Source organism: Athene cunicularia, assembly GCF_003259725.1.
Source record: "Athene cunicularia isolate RWA chromosome 4 unlocalized genomic scaffold, athCun1 chr4_part2, whole genome shotgun sequence".
NCBI lineage: Eukaryota > Metazoa > Chordata > Aves > Strigiformes > Strigidae > Athene > Athene cunicularia.
The window spans coordinates 15,531,619-15,549,297 of NW_020799099.1; the positions used below are offsets into that span (position 1 = coordinate 15,531,619).

The 17,679-nt window shown below is 38.9% G+C and overlaps 1 protein-coding gene across 1 annotated transcript; it reads left to right on the forward strand.

Moving 5' to 3' along the window:
- Window positions 1–72: 72 nt before the first annotated feature.
- CFI (complement factor I) lies at window positions 73–15,504 on the forward strand. The gene is made up of 12 exons (XM_026848182.1): window positions 73–622; window positions 2,189–2,507; window positions 3,793–3,937; window positions 5,252–5,430; window positions 6,442–6,552; window positions 8,119–8,235; window positions 9,413–9,451; window positions 9,947–10,050; window positions 10,676–10,791; window positions 11,520–11,794; window positions 12,534–12,635; window positions 14,558–15,504. Exons 1-12 carry the CDS (start codon window positions 563–565, stop codon window positions 14,773–14,775), a joined length of 1,785 nt encoding a protein of 594 aa, XP_026703983.1. The 5' UTR covers window positions 73–562; the 3' UTR covers window positions 14,776–15,504.
- Window positions 15,505–17,679: the final 2,175 nt, after the last annotated feature.

A 17,679-nucleotide genomic window follows, 5' to 3' on the forward strand; every position in this document is an offset into this window, starting at 1 on the left:
GGATTCGGCCAAAGTGCTCTTGGAAACCGGCTTTCCCAGGAGTACTTCAGGGACTGGTCAAACCCTTGGAAATTCCCGATACAAATCGTGTAATGTGAGCTGGGCATGTAAATCCAGCTGGGCATGTAAAGGACATTGCACAGATATGAGTGTTTCTCCGTATCTATGAAGACATATGTATCTCGTGTATAAAAACACATTCATCTCTTACAACAGTCTGGCACAGATGAATGGCTACAACCAGAAGAATCAGCGTGATGATATGATCAATCTCCCCTAGCAAAAGAAACGTGTACCCTTAATAAGTGCTTCCTTTTAATGATTTACTTTAAGGGCTTTACTTTTGTTATCTCGTCCTGCACTTACAGTGAAGCCAATTAAATAGAGGCGGGATCCTTTTGGACAGATCAGATTTATCAGTTAATAGTTGAGGCTCCTGTACTTCTAAACTCACTTTAAAATATTTTGCTAATGGTTAAAAATTAAACACAAATATAACAACTGACATTCTAAAGAATCTCAGCCAGAGGAATTTGTCTACGAAGAGAGATAAAATTTCATCATGCAAGCGGTCCCGTTTTTCTTGGTTTTCTTGTCTCTCTTTTGGTTTTGTGGATCAGAGGTAAGAATTTATTTTATTGTGGTAGCAGTAATGTAATGCTAAAAAAAAATGGTTAAAAAGCAGTTTATTGTTATAAAAGCAAAACCAGTTGGTTTTTTTAAGTTTCCTTCCATAGTATTTGTGTTTCATACATTTGTTTCAGCCCACTTTGAATGTTTGAAGCTCGCCATTTCTCTTTCATGTATTGATTCTATCTGGGGTTTACGGTAACAGGCTTCTGGAAAAGATTTTGATCATGATCCTATCCTAAACCCAATTTGCAAACATAGTTGACAGCAGAAAGGTGCTGCAATTTTTCCTGTCCCTCTTTTTAAAAAAAATTAAATTACGGTCTTCTAATGTGGCAGTTTGGTATATTGTACTGCCTGAAGGTTTGCTGCTGAATCTCTTCTGGCAGAAGTGTCCCAGAAAGCCCCTCTGGGCTGAGTGTTCAATATGCCCTGAGTCTTTTAGAGAAACCCTTAGATAAAAATCAGCACCTTTTGTTCCTATTCAGGAGAAATATCTAGTACAATATGGGAGTTATGCCAAGCAGGATCTGGCTCACAGTTTGGATTCTACCCACCTGAGAACAGCAGGAAGAATTCAGTAAGATTCTACTACAACCATTAAAAGGGGGGTTGTTGGATTAAATTCTGCTCCAACAACATTCCTGCTGACTTTACTATGGCCAGGATTTCTTCATAAGAACTTTAAACTTAAGCTCCACCGATTCAGTTGACACAATCAAAGCTGATAATTCACATTTGAGGACTGACTTTTCTCTCTCATTTTGATGCAAAGTCCATCCATATGTATTTTTCATGTTTCAACATTCTTCCTACCCAGAGATGTGAGTAAGCAAAAGCAGCAGCGATGTCACCAGAGGTGTACAAACTCAGGTGCAGTCACTCACCTAGAGGCAGTTGGACAGAGGGTTACAATCTGTACTTACAGTCCAGTGATGACCAGCAACCACACTGCAAATCCACTGCTGTTCAAGAGACAGGAAAAGAGCTAATAAAGAAGGGCACTTTAATTTTCAAATTTCGTTAAGGTACTTGGCACTTCAGCAGTTACACAGTGAAACAAATCATTAATTTCAGATTTCTTTATTTGCTTTTAAGTAGCTCATAAATATTTACAGGTGATATTTAAACCCAAAGCCAACCAAGCCAATAAAAAAGTCTCAGAAAAAAACAAGTCGATTTTTTTTTTTTTCTGGTGTTTAGGTCCCCTTATGTTTTGATTTGGTTACAGTCCCATTGCTGTGGTGTGTTGTAAACCATTGACTTAAAAAATGTTTGTAATCTGCTGTGCACTTTAGCTGAATTTTGAAGAGTGAAGAGTATAAAGCTTGTGGGAGACCAGTAAGAGTGAAGATCACACCAGGTGAATGATCCAAAACCAAAAAGATGAGGTGGCCAAAGACAAGGGAATAAACACTATAAATGTTATTTAGTACCTTTGTGCTCATAAGATAGGAAAAGGATTATGAATGAACACTTTGTTGAGGTCAGTGATCTGCAGAAGTCTTGGTGCAGTTCCTAGTCTTACTCCCTTTATTTTTTATTTTGTGCCTTGCAGAATGCAGCATTTAATACTGAAGAAAACCAGTTTCAGCAGGTTGAGCCTGCCCAGCCAGCTGAGCAAGACACGTACCTCATAGGAGAATGCTTAAGCAACAAATATACACACAAGTCCTGTGAGAAAGTGTTTTGTCATCCCTGGGAACGATGTGTGGAGGGAAAGTGCCTTTGTAAGCTTCCCTACCAGTGCCCCAAGAATGGCACTTCAGTTTGTTCTACCAATAGAAGGAACTTCCATACTTATTGTCACCTGAAGAGCTATGAGTGTCAACGTCCTGAAGCAAAGTTTCTGCACAAGGGAAAATGCATGTCTGAAGGTATTAATTTTACAAAATGTATCAGTCAGTCATTTGTGGCCAAGGAGATGCTTACTATTTACAGCTGAGAAAGTCTGTTCATTTCCTTGCACTAGTAAGAACATGAAGCAGAAAAAGAGAAGTCATTGAAAATGGGCAGTATCTATTGATTTTCATAAAAATAAAATTAGTGACAGGCCCAGGTCACCCTGCTGCTGGTAGGTTGCTCAAATCATCAGGTAGAAAGGGAAGAAACTGACACAGGAAAGAGCTCAAAGGTTTCCAAGCAAGGTGTTGACTATGGTGGGTGGCACAGTGGGAGAGGGCCTGCTGAGAACATTAGGAGAGAGGGTATCTTTTGGATAGGGACAGACCTCACAGGAGCAGGAGTCCAAGGGATGGAGCCAAGCTACTGATTGTGTGTGAGGGAGTGCGTGGGGAGAAGGTAAGCCATGTTCACCACCATCATCTTCGTGTTGTGGATTTCATCAAAACAGAAAGCTATTGCCGTGTAAACCAGTGAGGGTTTGTGCAGTGACAAGCAGCTGTTTGTGCTCATCTGCATCAAGCTGCACCAAGCTGCTTTGTCAGCCCAATCTCCATCTGAGTGCAAGGAGAAATGGCTCCTGCTAACTAGGCAGGTGGCCTCTTTTAGCAGTAGGGGTTCCTGTTCCTACCCATCCTCCAGCCCCACCTCCACCGGAGGCAGCAGGAGCAGCAAGCCAGGCCCAGGACTCTCCTGCCCAGTCTCTGTCTCAGTACCAGCCCTCAGTTTCCCCACAGAAGCAGCAGCTCAGTCCATCACCCTCAGGGTGGCAAAATTCAATTTGCCTATTCTACTAAAAAGGATGAGAGAGACTCCATTCATTAAGTTAAGCGGAGGACCTTAGCTCCACTGTAAATAGCAGAAGTTTTGCTATACAATAATAGACACAGGATCTGGAAATCTCACTTGAAGCGTTACTGATTGGTTATCAAAAATGCTCTACTGAAAGTTATTATACTAAGATGCAACCTTTGCTTGGTAGACCTTCAGGTACTCTTACATGGTAGGAACCATTACCCTCATTTGTCCCCAAACTGGTATATTTTGAAAAAGTAGCAGGCTCAAAGCCACAAAGTCAGTCCTCAGAAAAATCAGGAATAATACCTAAAGTTTCTGATTCCCAATCTACTGTTCTTTCCATATGAACTTTGGCTGTCAATACAAAATTAGACCTGATTTGTTTCTGTGCTCTTCTTTCCACTAGATACATCTACATAATATGATTTTATTTGGGGATTTTTTTTATTTTTATTTTTTTAGAAACATTTTCAGTCTCTGTGGGCAATGGAGATTCAAGTTTGCTTCAAGTAAAACCTCTGAATCAAAAGAACCACATTCTTGTATGTGATAGTGAGTGGACTATGAATGAAGCAAATGTGGCTTGCAAGCACCTTGGCTTTGAATCGTAAGTTTGGGGAATTTATCTCTGGATAACTGCAAGGGATCTGAAAAAGTAACGATACTTAGCAAAGTGTCAGTTGCAGCCAGCCAACAGTTAAGGCAGAAAACTCATCAACAATGTACTGGCTGCAATGTTCTGATAAAGCTTAAGTTGACACCTGGAAGAGAAAGCCAAAACACAGATTTCTGTGTTCTATTACAAATTACAACTATGCAAACCATAATTGTTTTACTTTTAAAATAAAGCTGAAGACCAATGCAGAGGTTTTCTCTCAGGTCTGTGTAAGAGAAAGTGCATAGATTCACTGTTCCCAAGTAGTTATGAGTAGTAACCTGCATGCAGAGAAAAGAAATGACAGCTGACAATAGGGCACAGCTCTGTTTTGCTGCTTGCACCAGCCAGACTAGTAAGAACCAGAACATGTTCTTTTCCTTCATCCCTTGCCCCTGCTGTCATTGCTTGCTTTCTTTGACCCCAGGGATGGCCACACAGAACTTGTTCTTTTTCCTGCGACCACACTGATGACCTGAGTTGCATGTTCAGCTCAACTCTATATCCTGTACATAATAACTTTACACATAGACAACTAATTTAACTTAGTCACATAGGGCTGCCCCCCGCCGCTGAAAACTAAAAATGCTATTGCAGTGCCCTAACTTGTCCCCGATAGGTGAGAAGCAAACCTTTCCTAGTCCTGATCAGTATCTCTTTAGATAGCAGAGAAGGGTTTGTCCTGGGACAGAGCATTCAGGCCTAGAGTCACACTGTAAGGCTCTCTAGTTACTTATTTACTCGATCCATATTTCTTTAAGGTAGGGGACACACACTGTCAGGAGGATACCGCTCAGGTACAACCAAGGGAGATGAATTTTATTAATCCCAGCCTTGCAGTGGCCTGAGCTTCCTCAATACACACGGGTTTTGATGACACCAAGGATACTTGACCCCATGCAGGATGGTTTCCAAATTATGGCTCACCTGTGTCCACATAGAGATAGAGATCTGAGCTTACAAGTTTTGCGACCTAAGGAGACTTTTCTATCCATCATGATACAGTGACTGTCATAGAGCTACATATGGATTTAGGGACAGTTTTATGCAGCAAGCAGCAAAAACTAGCACTTTGTTTACTTTTTCTTCCAAAGTAAACATATCCTACTTACCCCTGGACAATTCCATGGGAAGTCTGCTCTTTTTCTTACCCATGACCATAATTCATTTACACTGAGGAAAATCATATAAATTCTAAACAATAAAAACAGTGGACAATCCATTGTGAAATTATATAATTTGTTATTATTATTTGTATCTTCACAGAGGTGCTGAATATTACCAAGCTGATTCCAACATCACAGAATCTGCCTTAAATTCATTGCACTGTCTGAAAATAAGTTGCAGGGGCCTAGAGACAAGTCTTGCTGAATGTCACATAGAGATGAAATCAAGAGATAGTAATGAGGGATTTGTTAGTCTTCAGTGCCATGAAAATCTCAGAGGTTAGTAGGGGTTTCTTGTTTTATATCTATTTGGGGTTCTTACATTTTAAGTTTATTTTAAATAATTAGGACCTAGTTTGCTGAACTCTCAGCCACAGCAAATCTACACTGAAACATTTTGATTTTTCAAAATAATCCTTCTGCAGACTTTAAGACAATTAATGCTGTCTTGAGTCAAGACAATCTTGAGTTTACAGGTTTGGAAAATCACTGTTGCTCTGTTTACAGATATTTCTCAAAAGTAAATATATTTCACCCATGGTTCTGTTTGCTTGCCCATCCCTTCCAAGGGTACCATGGTATATTGTATCCCACAGGTCTTGTCTCTCCCATTTTAACTGGTGAAGAGACAGGTGACAACCTCCTACTCACTGTTTTGTCTATGAGGAAGATCAGTTAGGACACCAGTAGCACTGTAGCCAGACAAGCATGACTGTAGTGGAACTGTTCATGTCTTCTGGGGAGTTTTGGGACTCCTCAGTTTCTCACTGATAGAAGGAGAATCACTCCTTGTTTTGACTTCTAACTCCTTGTTTTGACTTCTATTCTCTGTAGTGGACTTTCTTTGGCACTGATAAACATCAGCCTTTGATGCTGCTGGCTAGGAGAGCTATGAATTGTCTCAGGTTTTTCTTATGTCACAAAAGTAGGAGAGCACAGCCTCTTGATTACCTAGTTCTGGAGAGGGAACATCTATCATCTTAATCACTTGAATCACAGTGGCTTTGAACTGATCATTTCTGATTTAGTGCTTGTCTAGAAGAAATAAAGCTCCCTTTAGCAAGTCTACTGCAAGTTGGAGGAGGAAAATAAGTGGTCACATTGAAAGCTTGATGAGAAGGTGATTAAAACAATAAAAAATGTTCCTATTTACATTACTGGTCCCCAGAATGCCTACTGTTGATCAGCCAAAATGCTGATAGAATAAAAAGCACAAGCAGAATATTTTCGTGGGCAGTTGTGAACCTATAGACCTTTCCACACTAACTTCATTTTCATCATGCTGCACAGCCTGTTCAGATGGTGAGTTTCAGTGTGTCAACAAGAAATGCATTTCTCTGAATAAAATCTGTGATGGAATCAATGACTGTGGAGACCTAAGTGATGAACTGTGCTGTAGAGGTAATGATTTCCTTTCTCAGCTCTTTCAAAATCATTTCAGCAGAAAATCAACCCCAAATAATTTTTACAGTGATGTAACAGCTGGAAGTCTTTTTTCCAGTAAGCCACTATATTAAGGCAATCAAACCATAGTTTATATATACGCAAGTGCAAAAAATGTAGGCATAATGTAATTTTTTGAAGCAGGCAAGTGATCTCTGAGAATCTGGATTTCCTCAGAGGATGAGAAAATACAATGAGTTTATTTAGGACACTGCTAAACATGGATACAAGAAAATGAGCTGTGTTAGAATAAAAAATGTATTTTTAGTTGGGAAAAATCAATAGTAATTAAGCATGACACTGTTTTTCCAATTAACTATAATTAAACCAAAGTAAGATCTCTCTTAAATTTATTACTAATACAAGATAATCCATAGAATATTTGTGAACAGTTCCAGTCACATTGCTTGTTCATGAGCAGTCATTCTTTCAGCATCTGCAATTCCAGCTGTAACAATTTTGATAAGAAACAAGGCATGGATCTAGCATGACCTGAATGCAGGAGAATACTTTCAGAAGTTGTGTTTCAGGTGCCAAATGGTAACATGGATTACAAATCCCATCACTATCCCTAAATAACCTTAATTATGTAGGTTTACAATTGACAGTAAATTTAGTCTGACAATCATGGAAAAACAGTTGCAGGCATTTTAGAAAAAAATTATAAATACCTGTGGCTTCATATATTTAGAGAACATTTATTCAGATTCCACTTGACATAGATAGCGCTGTTTCAGCTGTATGGGCTGAAAACAATGCTTCCTGGAATCAAAGAAGTATTTCAGCTGAGTTCAGTGGTCTTTGGATCGTACTGGGATATCTGGATACTTTTAGAGAACTATCTTATTTTCTATTAAGATCATATATCCTTAAATAGTAAATTGACACAAGACTATAAAGTAGCTCAAAAAAAGCTGACATAAATTCCAGCACTGCTTTGCTTTTGATAACATACAAAGTGATCACAAGAATTAAAAGGAAGGGCCTCCTCAGGTTTATAATAACATTTCATATAATCAAGAATTTTAGAAGTAAGTTATATATACAGTATCTTCAAAATAAGAGTTCTGATTCCTAACCCTGAATTTAGCTCATTCAACCAAAAGCCATCTTGGACTTGAATTTTGGGAAGGAAATTTGATCCAAGCATCATAAATTGCTTATTTGAGATGATCAGTAATGCTGGCAGAACTGGAAGTCCTTTGGCTGAGGTTGAATGTGGGGATGTGCTGTGGATGAAACTGGTAAGGAGTGATACCAAGTCTAGCAGTACAATACTGAACTGGTAACAGAGATCCACATTTTTTAAGTCTTAAAACTTCGAGACTGTAAAATGAGGAGAGCCAAGTATTCATTTTGTTTTTATACTTACAGAGCTTGCTTTTATGATCTGTTTATGAACAGCCAAGTCCCCCATAACATGGATATGATATTCTGATTATATTTTAAGAAGTTCTCTAACTATGTGAGATTGCTGAATCATATGATGCTGTGATTTATGTTTGTAATTCTCCTCTGTTACAGAGTGCAGAGACAACAGTTTTCACTGTCGGTCAGATATCTGTATTCCAAACAAGAATGTCTGTAACAAAGAAATTGACTGCCTCACAGGAGAGGATGAAGCTCGAGTTCTCTGTGCAGGTTTCCTTCTGAAACATGTTTTTGTTTCTTACTTTTCATTCTGCTCAGTTGTAAATAGAGACTACACAATGCATAATATTAAATTATTTAACAGATTAGCAAAAACAAAATGCATGCAAGAATTAGTCTTCCCAATGTTATGTTATGCACAGTAGGAGGAAAAGGTCACGTAATTTTCCTCCCTTTCCTTCTAGTAGAGAATATCAAGAAAACTAAAGGAAGAAAGAAACAGATGATGTTTTAGGAGGCTTAAAGCAGAATATGTCTTCTGTTTACGTGGCCATCTATCAAGCTGGTATCCCCCTATCTGTGAAGAAAGCATAGACTGGACAGGCAGGATATTTTCCTCACAGATGAGGAATTCAACTAGTTTGTCAACATAGTAATTATTGTGTGCTGTTCCCTCACTGTTGAATAGATTTTGTTTTGAAATTAGAATGTTTTTCCTTGCTCTGATAAGAGACAAAGTCTAAAGCCCAAAAGTAAACACTATTGGTAAACAGGAATTGGTAAAGGTAAACTGAACTCTAAATCTAAGTATTACTGTCAGTAACATGAGAACAGACCCAATCCTCAACTCCCATTTAGGAACTGAATTCAATGGGCATCTTGTTTGAATAAAACCTGACAAACCAGATTCAGGAAGCATTTAATTTACCTCTCATGTTAAATAACCTCCCTTACCCTGTTAAAGGAGGCACACAGTACACAACAGTATCATCTAAATTGAAAAAAAAAAATTAAAAATCCTGTTATCTGATGCTCCTTTTGCCTTTAGAAAGCTCCTAAAGGTTGATGGGGAAGGAGGGGGAATTTCTCTTGTTTCCTGGTGGAGGAGAATTGGCTATCACTTTAGAGATCAAAAATCAAAAAAAGGCCATTTCTCGGGGTTTCTATGCAGAAGGGCTCCCTAGGCATGGAAGACAGAGTAGATGTCATGTAGTTACGAATGAGTATCATCTGCTGGAAGTAGGTCATTTGTAGTCTGAGGCAGCCAGAGGGTTTAGTAGTAAAAGAAACAGCAGGCGGCAGGCTGAGAGAGTGTTACTGTCGATGTGAAATGGTGTGCCCTCATGCATTTAAAACATGCACCACGATTTTGGCACACATACATTCAAGTAATAGAACAAATTTAAATGTTTGCCAGTATTTTTAGTATTTTGTTACTCTACTACAGGCAAAGACAAAGGTGCTGAAAATCACAGTATGGATGAAGGTAAGTGTTAACTAAACTTCCAAAAACATCATCGCCTCTTATTAGTGGCTTTCTAGCTACCAGGCAGCTGGCCAGATCCAAAACATTCAGACATTCGGACTTTGTGATTTAGTAATATATGCTCTGGGGCTTACTATTTGTCTTGCTTTCCACTAATTTCAAGAATGCCATAATAATTCATCCTGGCTGAGGACTCACATCTGCATGTTTTGGCAACTGGTGGAGGTAAACTCTCAGCAAATCAAGGAGAACTGCTTTAAAATTATTTGCCTGAATGCAAGCAGCAGTGGAAAATGAAGAGAAGTAATGTGATGCTAAGACACAAGCACTTTTCAAAGTATAAACAGATGCCAAAAGTTTTGGTCTTTGCTTTCCTGCTTCTCCAGCTACCAGCATATTCACAGCACTCAGATCTTCAGGATAAAGATAAATCTGTCTCCAAATAGGGAGAATGGATACCTGAATTCTGAGATACATTTCTCCTTTTTGTTAAAGAAAGAAAAATGACAAAGACACTTCTTCCACAAGTACACTGTGGTCTTACAAATTACACATTAATTCGACGGAAAAGGATCATAGGTGGAAAGACTGCAAGAAAGGTAAAAAACCTCCTTACCAGATATGAGTTCATTCAGCATCAATTTAAATGGGCATTATTGTCCTTCTGTTAAAAAGTATGGAAATTAAAAAATTGGCTACAACACATAATTTCATGTTTTGCAGCAGTAGTGGCATTGCACCAAAAGAAAGTAAAGTGAAGCACAATTTATAAAGTAAAATATGCAGTTGCAAAACTGAGCATTACAAGTACACATTGAAAATGATTCAGCAAAATACTTAATACTATAGCTAGAAATAACAGTTCTGACAAAATGGAATTTAAATTTGTGTCTTTGAAACAGAATGCAGTCAAAAATGCTATTCTTGATCACACCAGGTCAGATTCTACATCTGTTTCTCTGGCTACAAGGGGTTTCATGACCGAAAGCTGGAAGGAAGGAGGCTTTGCACAAAGTCAGAAGATTGAACAAAATTACTTTTAGAGTATATATCCTTTATATCAGATGGATCCCAATTCACAACTTCTGGATAGCAGATTTTTTTATTTACAACCAGATGCAGTCAAGGAGATGTTTTGATACCAAGAAGTGTGTTTGCCCTTTATGTGCTAAAATTAGTACAATTATTATGATTTCACATTATGGGTATTTGTTGTTTAAATAGGGTGAATTCCCTTGGCAAGTGGCAATTAAAGAAATTCACTATGAAGGTGCAACAGTGTACTGTGGAGGGGTTTATATTGGTGGCTGTTGGGTTCTGACCGCTGCACACTGTGTCAGGTAAAAACAACAAACTGGGGCATTATTTTCTTCTTGCAAGGCAAAGATTGATTTGGATATTATTGCCCTTCTTAGCTACCTGTTTGCTAATTCCTATTTGCCTATTGAATAAAACTAACTAAAACACTGACTCACCCACATTAACAATGGGCAAGATTCAGAGAAAGTAGAACATTTTGGCAGTGAATAGAAAGATTAAAAAGTAATGATAAGTTGGAAGAGACATGGCATTCTTCAGCCAGATAGCAGGGAGGCAGGAAGGGTTCACCATAAACACTTTGCCTGAAAGGGAGATAAAAGAGATGTCCTCTCCTCCCCAGCTCTATCTTGGGGAAGTTCAGGATCTGTTCCCTGAGAATGTCCCTGGGGTCGTGTATTCCCCAGAACAAGCAAAGGCAGGCAGTCCCAGCATCCCATCCACACCTGTTCACCCTTCATTGAAATCAGAGAGGCATTAACACCTGCTTTGTCACAGCACTAAACACAGAGGCTGGCCATTAATATTTTTTTTTTCTGTATTAGTTGCAGTACTCAGCAGTAAGTCTCATCTGCCTTGCATTTGCTACACTTCAGAAAAACCTAAACATCAAGTCCATAAAGAAACTATATGTATATAGTATTTTTATTCTGGAGAAACTTTGATTAAATGCAAAAGTTTACAGCTACTTGAAATGTACAGTGCCTGTGTTAAGTTCCAAACCATATTTTATTCCACTGTTTTTTTCCAGGGCAAATCGAGTTCATTTGTACCGTGTCTGGATTGGACTGTTGCATACAGCACAGCACGACAAAGAGACAGACACTTTCAGTCTAAAACAACTGATAATCCATGAAAAGTATAATGCGACAACTTATGAAAATGACATTGCGCTGCTGGAGCTGAAAGCTTTTGCAAGTGGAGAATGTCCCCTGAAATACAGCACACCTGCCTGTATCCCCTGGTCAGAGTATATGTTCAAGGCTGGTGACAGGTGCAAGGTTTCTGGATGGGGACTAGAGGAAGGTATTTGCTTTAGTGCTTACTACAAGAATGTATTACTTGTATCACTCATTTTCTAAATGGGGTGAGCTTTCATCGTACTTTCAACGTACTCGAGCGTGTCCAAAGAAGGGCAACAAAACTGGTGCAGGGTCTGGAGCACGTGTCATATGAGGAGCGGCTGAGGGAACTGGGGGTGTTTAGTCTGGAGGAGGCTGAGGGGAGACCTCATCACCCTCTACAGCTCCCTGAAAGGAGGTTGCAGAGAGCTGGGGATGAGTCTCTTTAACCAAGTAATAAGCGATAGGACAAAAGGTAATGGCCTCAAGTTGTGCCAGGGAAGGTTTAGACTGGATATTAGGAAGCATTTCTTTCCAGAAGGGGTTGTTAGGCATTGGAATGGGCTGCCCAGGGAGGTGGTGGAGTCCCCAGCCTTGGAGGTGTTTAAGAGTCACGTTGACATGGTGCTGAGGGATCAGGTGTAGTTGGGAACTGTCAGTGCTGGGTTAACAGTTGGACTAGGTGATCTTCAAGGTCTTTTCCAACCTAGACGATTCTGTGATTCTGCAATTAAACCACTCTGCTTTTATTTTGACATATATGGACAATGTACTGCAATTCCTATGGAGTATTAGTGGCAGTTTAAGGTATCTGGATTATAATGAAGATTATATTCTGTAGATAAGCAAATATACAACTGTGAATCTGTATAAGATGTACTTACCATTTTTAATTTAGAAAAGTTTATTCTTTTCTTTTGCAGGTTACAACATACCATATGTCCTCAAGTGGGGCAATGTTCATTTATTTCAGAATTGTTCTGAATTGTATCCAGGACGATTTTTTAAACAAATGGCATGTGCAGGCAAGCATCAGTTTTCTTAATATAATTTCTCTAACCATCAAACCCACTGTTTATAAGGTTAGACATACTGGCTGGGAATCTTAAACTTGGGAATTCCCACAGTATCACCATTAGCAAAACACTGGCCATTGGAGCGTAGATGCATCCACCATTACATATCTATGTATAAACAGAGTTAAGATGACAGTATACCAAGTTTCTGTGATTATGTGGGCACATTTCAGCATGGAATTTGAGTTATATGTTTTCTAAATATACAAGCACTATACAGCCCACTGAACTTCCTACCTTTATTATATTTCATTCTGATTCAGCAACATATTTAAGCAAATGCCTGTCTTAGAGCACACTAGTAGTGCCATTGACTAGAATGTGTCTATTCCTCTGCTTGGACAGTTGCTACTACCACACTGCACCCCAGGAAAAATACAATTAACTTTTCAAACTAAGATTAGCCTAGCCAGGAAACTGCTTGTCACTTCTAGCACTAAAATAAGGATTTTAAATACATATTTTTTGCTTCTTGAGTAATGAAAGATATTGCCAAATACATAAAAGAGCAATGAGTATTCAACTTACAGGACTGATAGTCTCAACTGTTCTTTAAATCAAACAATAAAGGCAATATCTAAACAAATGATGAGAAAAACAAAAACCAGATTTAAAAGCCAAATCATTTTTGATAAATTCAGCATGACATCTATAAAATACTGGCTTTGTCTACTGTGCAAGTTGTGTAACTTACCTCCTTGATCTTCAATGTGTTCCAAGTGATCATATGTTATTAACAGGGAATAAAGACAGTATCACATGGGACAACATCAGAAAAGGGGTATCTGGAGTTAATTTCCCCTCCCTGATGCAAATAGTGTCTTTGGAATTAAGAGCTAGTATCTGCAGGAGTTAGTTATACAAGCAAATATTAATTAAACTGAGTAAAGGCAATAAAATCTTGTTTTATAGGATAGTAATTCCAACTCTGAAAAGTTCACAAAACTTTCTCAGTAATGTAGAGATTCAAGAAAGACGTTAGATTTATAAAAACTTGGAGACTCATGCTTAGAATGGGTTCCTTCATACTAGGTCAATCAATCAAGCAGAAAAGTGTGGTAAGGGTATTAGAAATGAATACATTTTAATAACTACATAGGACATAGCATAGATAATATTCTAGCTCTGTAGCAGTGTTTCTATCACATCCTTCACTCTTAATCCATTTTTTCACTAGCACTATATTTGCTAAATTGCAAACAAGTAGTTCAGTGAGCACTGAAACTCATAATGAGCACTGGATCCTACACCCTTGAGCCTCAGGGCCACTATCTGGTGTTGCAAAAGGTCCCCACTGTGACAGAGACCTTGCAGTGAGGGAACCTGACAGTTGCTCCGTCTCCCATCCCAGCATTCACATGCTCTCCTTCTTTTTCATAAAGCTGGTAGAGACTCTGCCTTTCTTGTACAGCTCTGTACAGACAGAACTGGCCAATGAATTATTGGGTAGAGAGGACACCAAAGGCAGACACGTAGGCACACACACATTGTGATAGCTTCATTTCCATAGTAGTCAGCCTACAATTTTTATCTTTTTCCTCCTGCTTTTGTCCGCTTTTAATGAGCTACTTCTAATGATACAATAGACAATATAGCTGAATTCTTCTCTATTGCACAGGGCAAAACATGACTCATATCACTGACATCAAAGCAAATGAGAATTTGGGCCAGCCAAAAATGTAAAGAGAGGCCCTGCACTTAAAAAGAAATAAGTAACAGGCCAAAGAGGTTAGGAACCTCCTTTACTGGTGACCATTAGGCAAACAGGTATCAGGAAGTGACAGGGACCTGAAAAACCTCCTGAGATCTGTTTTGTGTGCTCACTTGTATATGAACTCATTTTTGCTTTTTTTCCTCCTCTTTTGCTTCAGGTACTCATGATGGCTCCATAGACAGTTGTAAAGGTGATTCGGGAGGACCCTTGGTCTGTTTTGATGCAGAAAATGTGGCGTATCTCTGGGGTATTGTGAGTTGGGGCGAGAACTGCGGGGAGCCTGGTCACCCTGGCGTGTATACAAAAATCGCCAGCTATTATGATTGGATTAGCCATCATGTGACAAGGAGTCTCATTTCACGGTATAATATCTGAAGCTCAGAAAATTATATACTTCCTTCTTATCACTCATGCAAAAACGGTCACTAGTCCTTTTTTACAATCAGTAGCCATTAACTTAGCAATGATTAGTATAAATCTTTAAAGAATATATTTTGAAAATTCTTAACACTCTATATGAATACCACAATTTTGCAAAAGCCTGTAGGAAAAGAGCCTGCAGCAAAAGTCTCTAGTAAAAGCAAGGAAATTAAAATATATTTTTCTTGTTGTTACTTGGGGTTTTTTTTCCACATTTCACATTGCATTTCAGTTGTGGTTGGCTGTTTATTTAAAATGGACAACCACTGGAAAGCAGTGGTTGGAAAATGACTGCACTGGCAGTATGTGAACTTCACAGAAGGGACAGCAACCAGAGTACTTCAAAGAACTTCCATAGTCTCAAGGTCTAGGTCACTAGAAACCCTCACGATGCTGCCTTACTTGGCAGTTGATTCTCTAGGCTTATTGCAAAAGTAGACTTCAGCCCACCTATTAATTGACCAACTGACTATGATTGTGAGATTTGTTCTAATGCAACAATTACCCAAATAGTAACTCTGATGGTAGTTTTTTCAGCTACAAACTCATACCATTTTTATCTAGCTAATATACCTCATCTGATCATCTTGCTTCAGGAAGTTTTTGTAGCTCTACATTTTATTAATTTAACCACAGCTGGTCACAAGCAACAAAGGAATTTTAAAAGTTGAATCTTCAACTTAAATAAAAGGCATCTTTACTATCTTCTCTGTGTATGTGTATATATATGTATATATATATATATATATATATATATTACTGGTATCCAACAAATTCTTAACATCAAGTAGGGTCTTGTCGCATGTATATATATGTATCTTTATATATATACACAATGTATATAACAATATAAATATATTAAAAGTCTATATATTAAACATATAGACTTAATTCTACAATAGCAAGTTACAGATCTAAAGTTAAAAATTAATACTTTCAGTCAGAATCCCCCATCACCAGATTCTCAAATCAGCAAAAACTTCCTGCACCAGCATGCAGAAGTGTTAAACAGTGATGTCAAGAAAGAACATCCAGGGCCTGATCCTGCAATGTGCAGTCGGGGAGTTTTGCTACTGTCTTAATTGACCCAGAACTGGGTGAAGACAAGGGGCTCTCAACAAAACTGGAACGATTAAGTGGAAAATCCTGCTTTCACCATTTTTTGTGAGGAAGTCATGATAACCAGGAAGCACAGCCCAAAGGACCACTGTGTAAGCTACACATTTTTAGACTGCAGGAATGGTGCCTGCTTCTTACAAGAAAATGTCAGTCTATATGTAATAGTCTCGTATTTGGCAAGAGCTATGTACAGAAAGTGTGCACAATAGTTTTTAAAAAAGAACTAGAGTTTGGTTTGTGGATTGGTATCCTCGACACAAAATTGTCAAATTGCTTCAGGACCATCTTGGTGAACTCAGACAATCTCAGTCTGCTACAGACAACATTTTTACATTTTCACTGAATTTTCTTTGTCTTCCAGTCTTGTAAAAAACCCACATCAGCATGAATTTGTCATGTAAAGTCACTGTCAATCACCAATAACTAAAGTAAGGGTATGAATTGCTTCTCTTAACCCCTCCCCAACAAGGCTTGCTATTTAGGAAATCATTTAAGTATATTACTACACAGGAATTATTTTGCTGAATCAGGGTCTTTGTCATCACAGAGAAAAGCTGGACAGGTGTAGGAAGAGCTCCCTCTTTTGTTTGACTTAATTAGTTCTGTAAAGAACTTTTTTCCACCTATTTCTTCAGTTAACTACAAATATTAAATGCTGAGACTGAAGAAAAAAAAACCACAGTAGAATATTTACCATGCTCTGCAAGTTGATCTGGAAGTCTGTCCGTTTTCTTTCCATTTCCTGTTCTTTACAGTTAACTGTCCTGAACATAATACTATGTTCTGAGGGATTCCACATGCCTTAACTCAAAGCTTTTCTTACAAAAATCAAAAGAATTTTCACATGCTTCCACTTTAGCTCATCTGTAAAGCATCTACAATTTAAATATAAATTTCATTTTAAACTTGTAATTAAAAAAAAAACCCACAAAACCAAACAGGAAGCAAAGAAGTTCAGTTTGGTCTGGGTATTCTTTTTAGCAAATCAACTGGGCTTTTAATGTTTAATAGATATATTTTCATTTTGCCCTCTTTTACAACCCTGTCTTGCACATTTGATGATGTTACCTGAAACTGCATCACTCAAGTGCCTAAAGGTCATCGGATCAATTTCCTTCACACTGAACATCATAAAATTAGGTTAAAACTTTAACACTTCAAGTACATAATCCCACCTGCATTTTTGTGGCTTCTAAACGAGCGTGCTTTCCAAAAGGTCATGTTTTTCTCGCTGTGTTAATACAAGTTCTGCCCCAGACTGCACGGAAGGAGAGCAGCGTGTGGTTTCGGACACACTGCTCCCACAGGCCGTGTTTGCTCTGAGCCACCACACTAACCAAGCCCCGACGTGGCGGGCACTGAACCTGCCCTCCCCTCCGTCCGTTCAGCCCCACGGCCGCAGTATCTCCATGGCTGACTGAAACATCAGCCTGTCTTTCCTCCAAAGTGCTATTGCTGTCTCCTTCACATTTAGCACCGCCACGTTCATCGCTTTTAAGAGAGTCATCAAATAAAGGTTTTCCAAATAGAAAAAGTCCTGGGGTTTCGTATTATCTGATGGCCGCGGTACCTCCCCGGGGTGCCAGACAAACCGGCAGCCGGCTGCTCTCCCGGTCTGTACCTGGAGAGGTTTGGAACTGGTCCCCCGGTGGAGCAAGGGGGCACCGCGACCTGCTGGAGATGGCGGCGTTCCTCCCGTTGAAAGAGCCCGTGTTGTGAGGGGGCAGTGCCAGCTGGGCC

Bases quoted from the DNA above. Each gene is read 5' to 3' on its own strand.
- CFI (XM_026848182.1), top strand. From the start codon at position 563: ATGCAAGCGGTCCCGTTTTTCTTGGTTTTCTTGTCTCTCTTTTGGTTT. The intron at 6,553-8,118 runs GTAATGATTTCC...CCTCTGTTACAG, and splicing joins TGATGAACTGTGCTGTAGAG to AGTGCAGAGACAACAGTTTT. The intron at 10,792-11,519 runs GTAAAAACAACA...GTTTTTTTCCAG, and splicing joins ACCGCTGCACACTGTGTCAG to GGCAAATCGAGTTCATTTGT.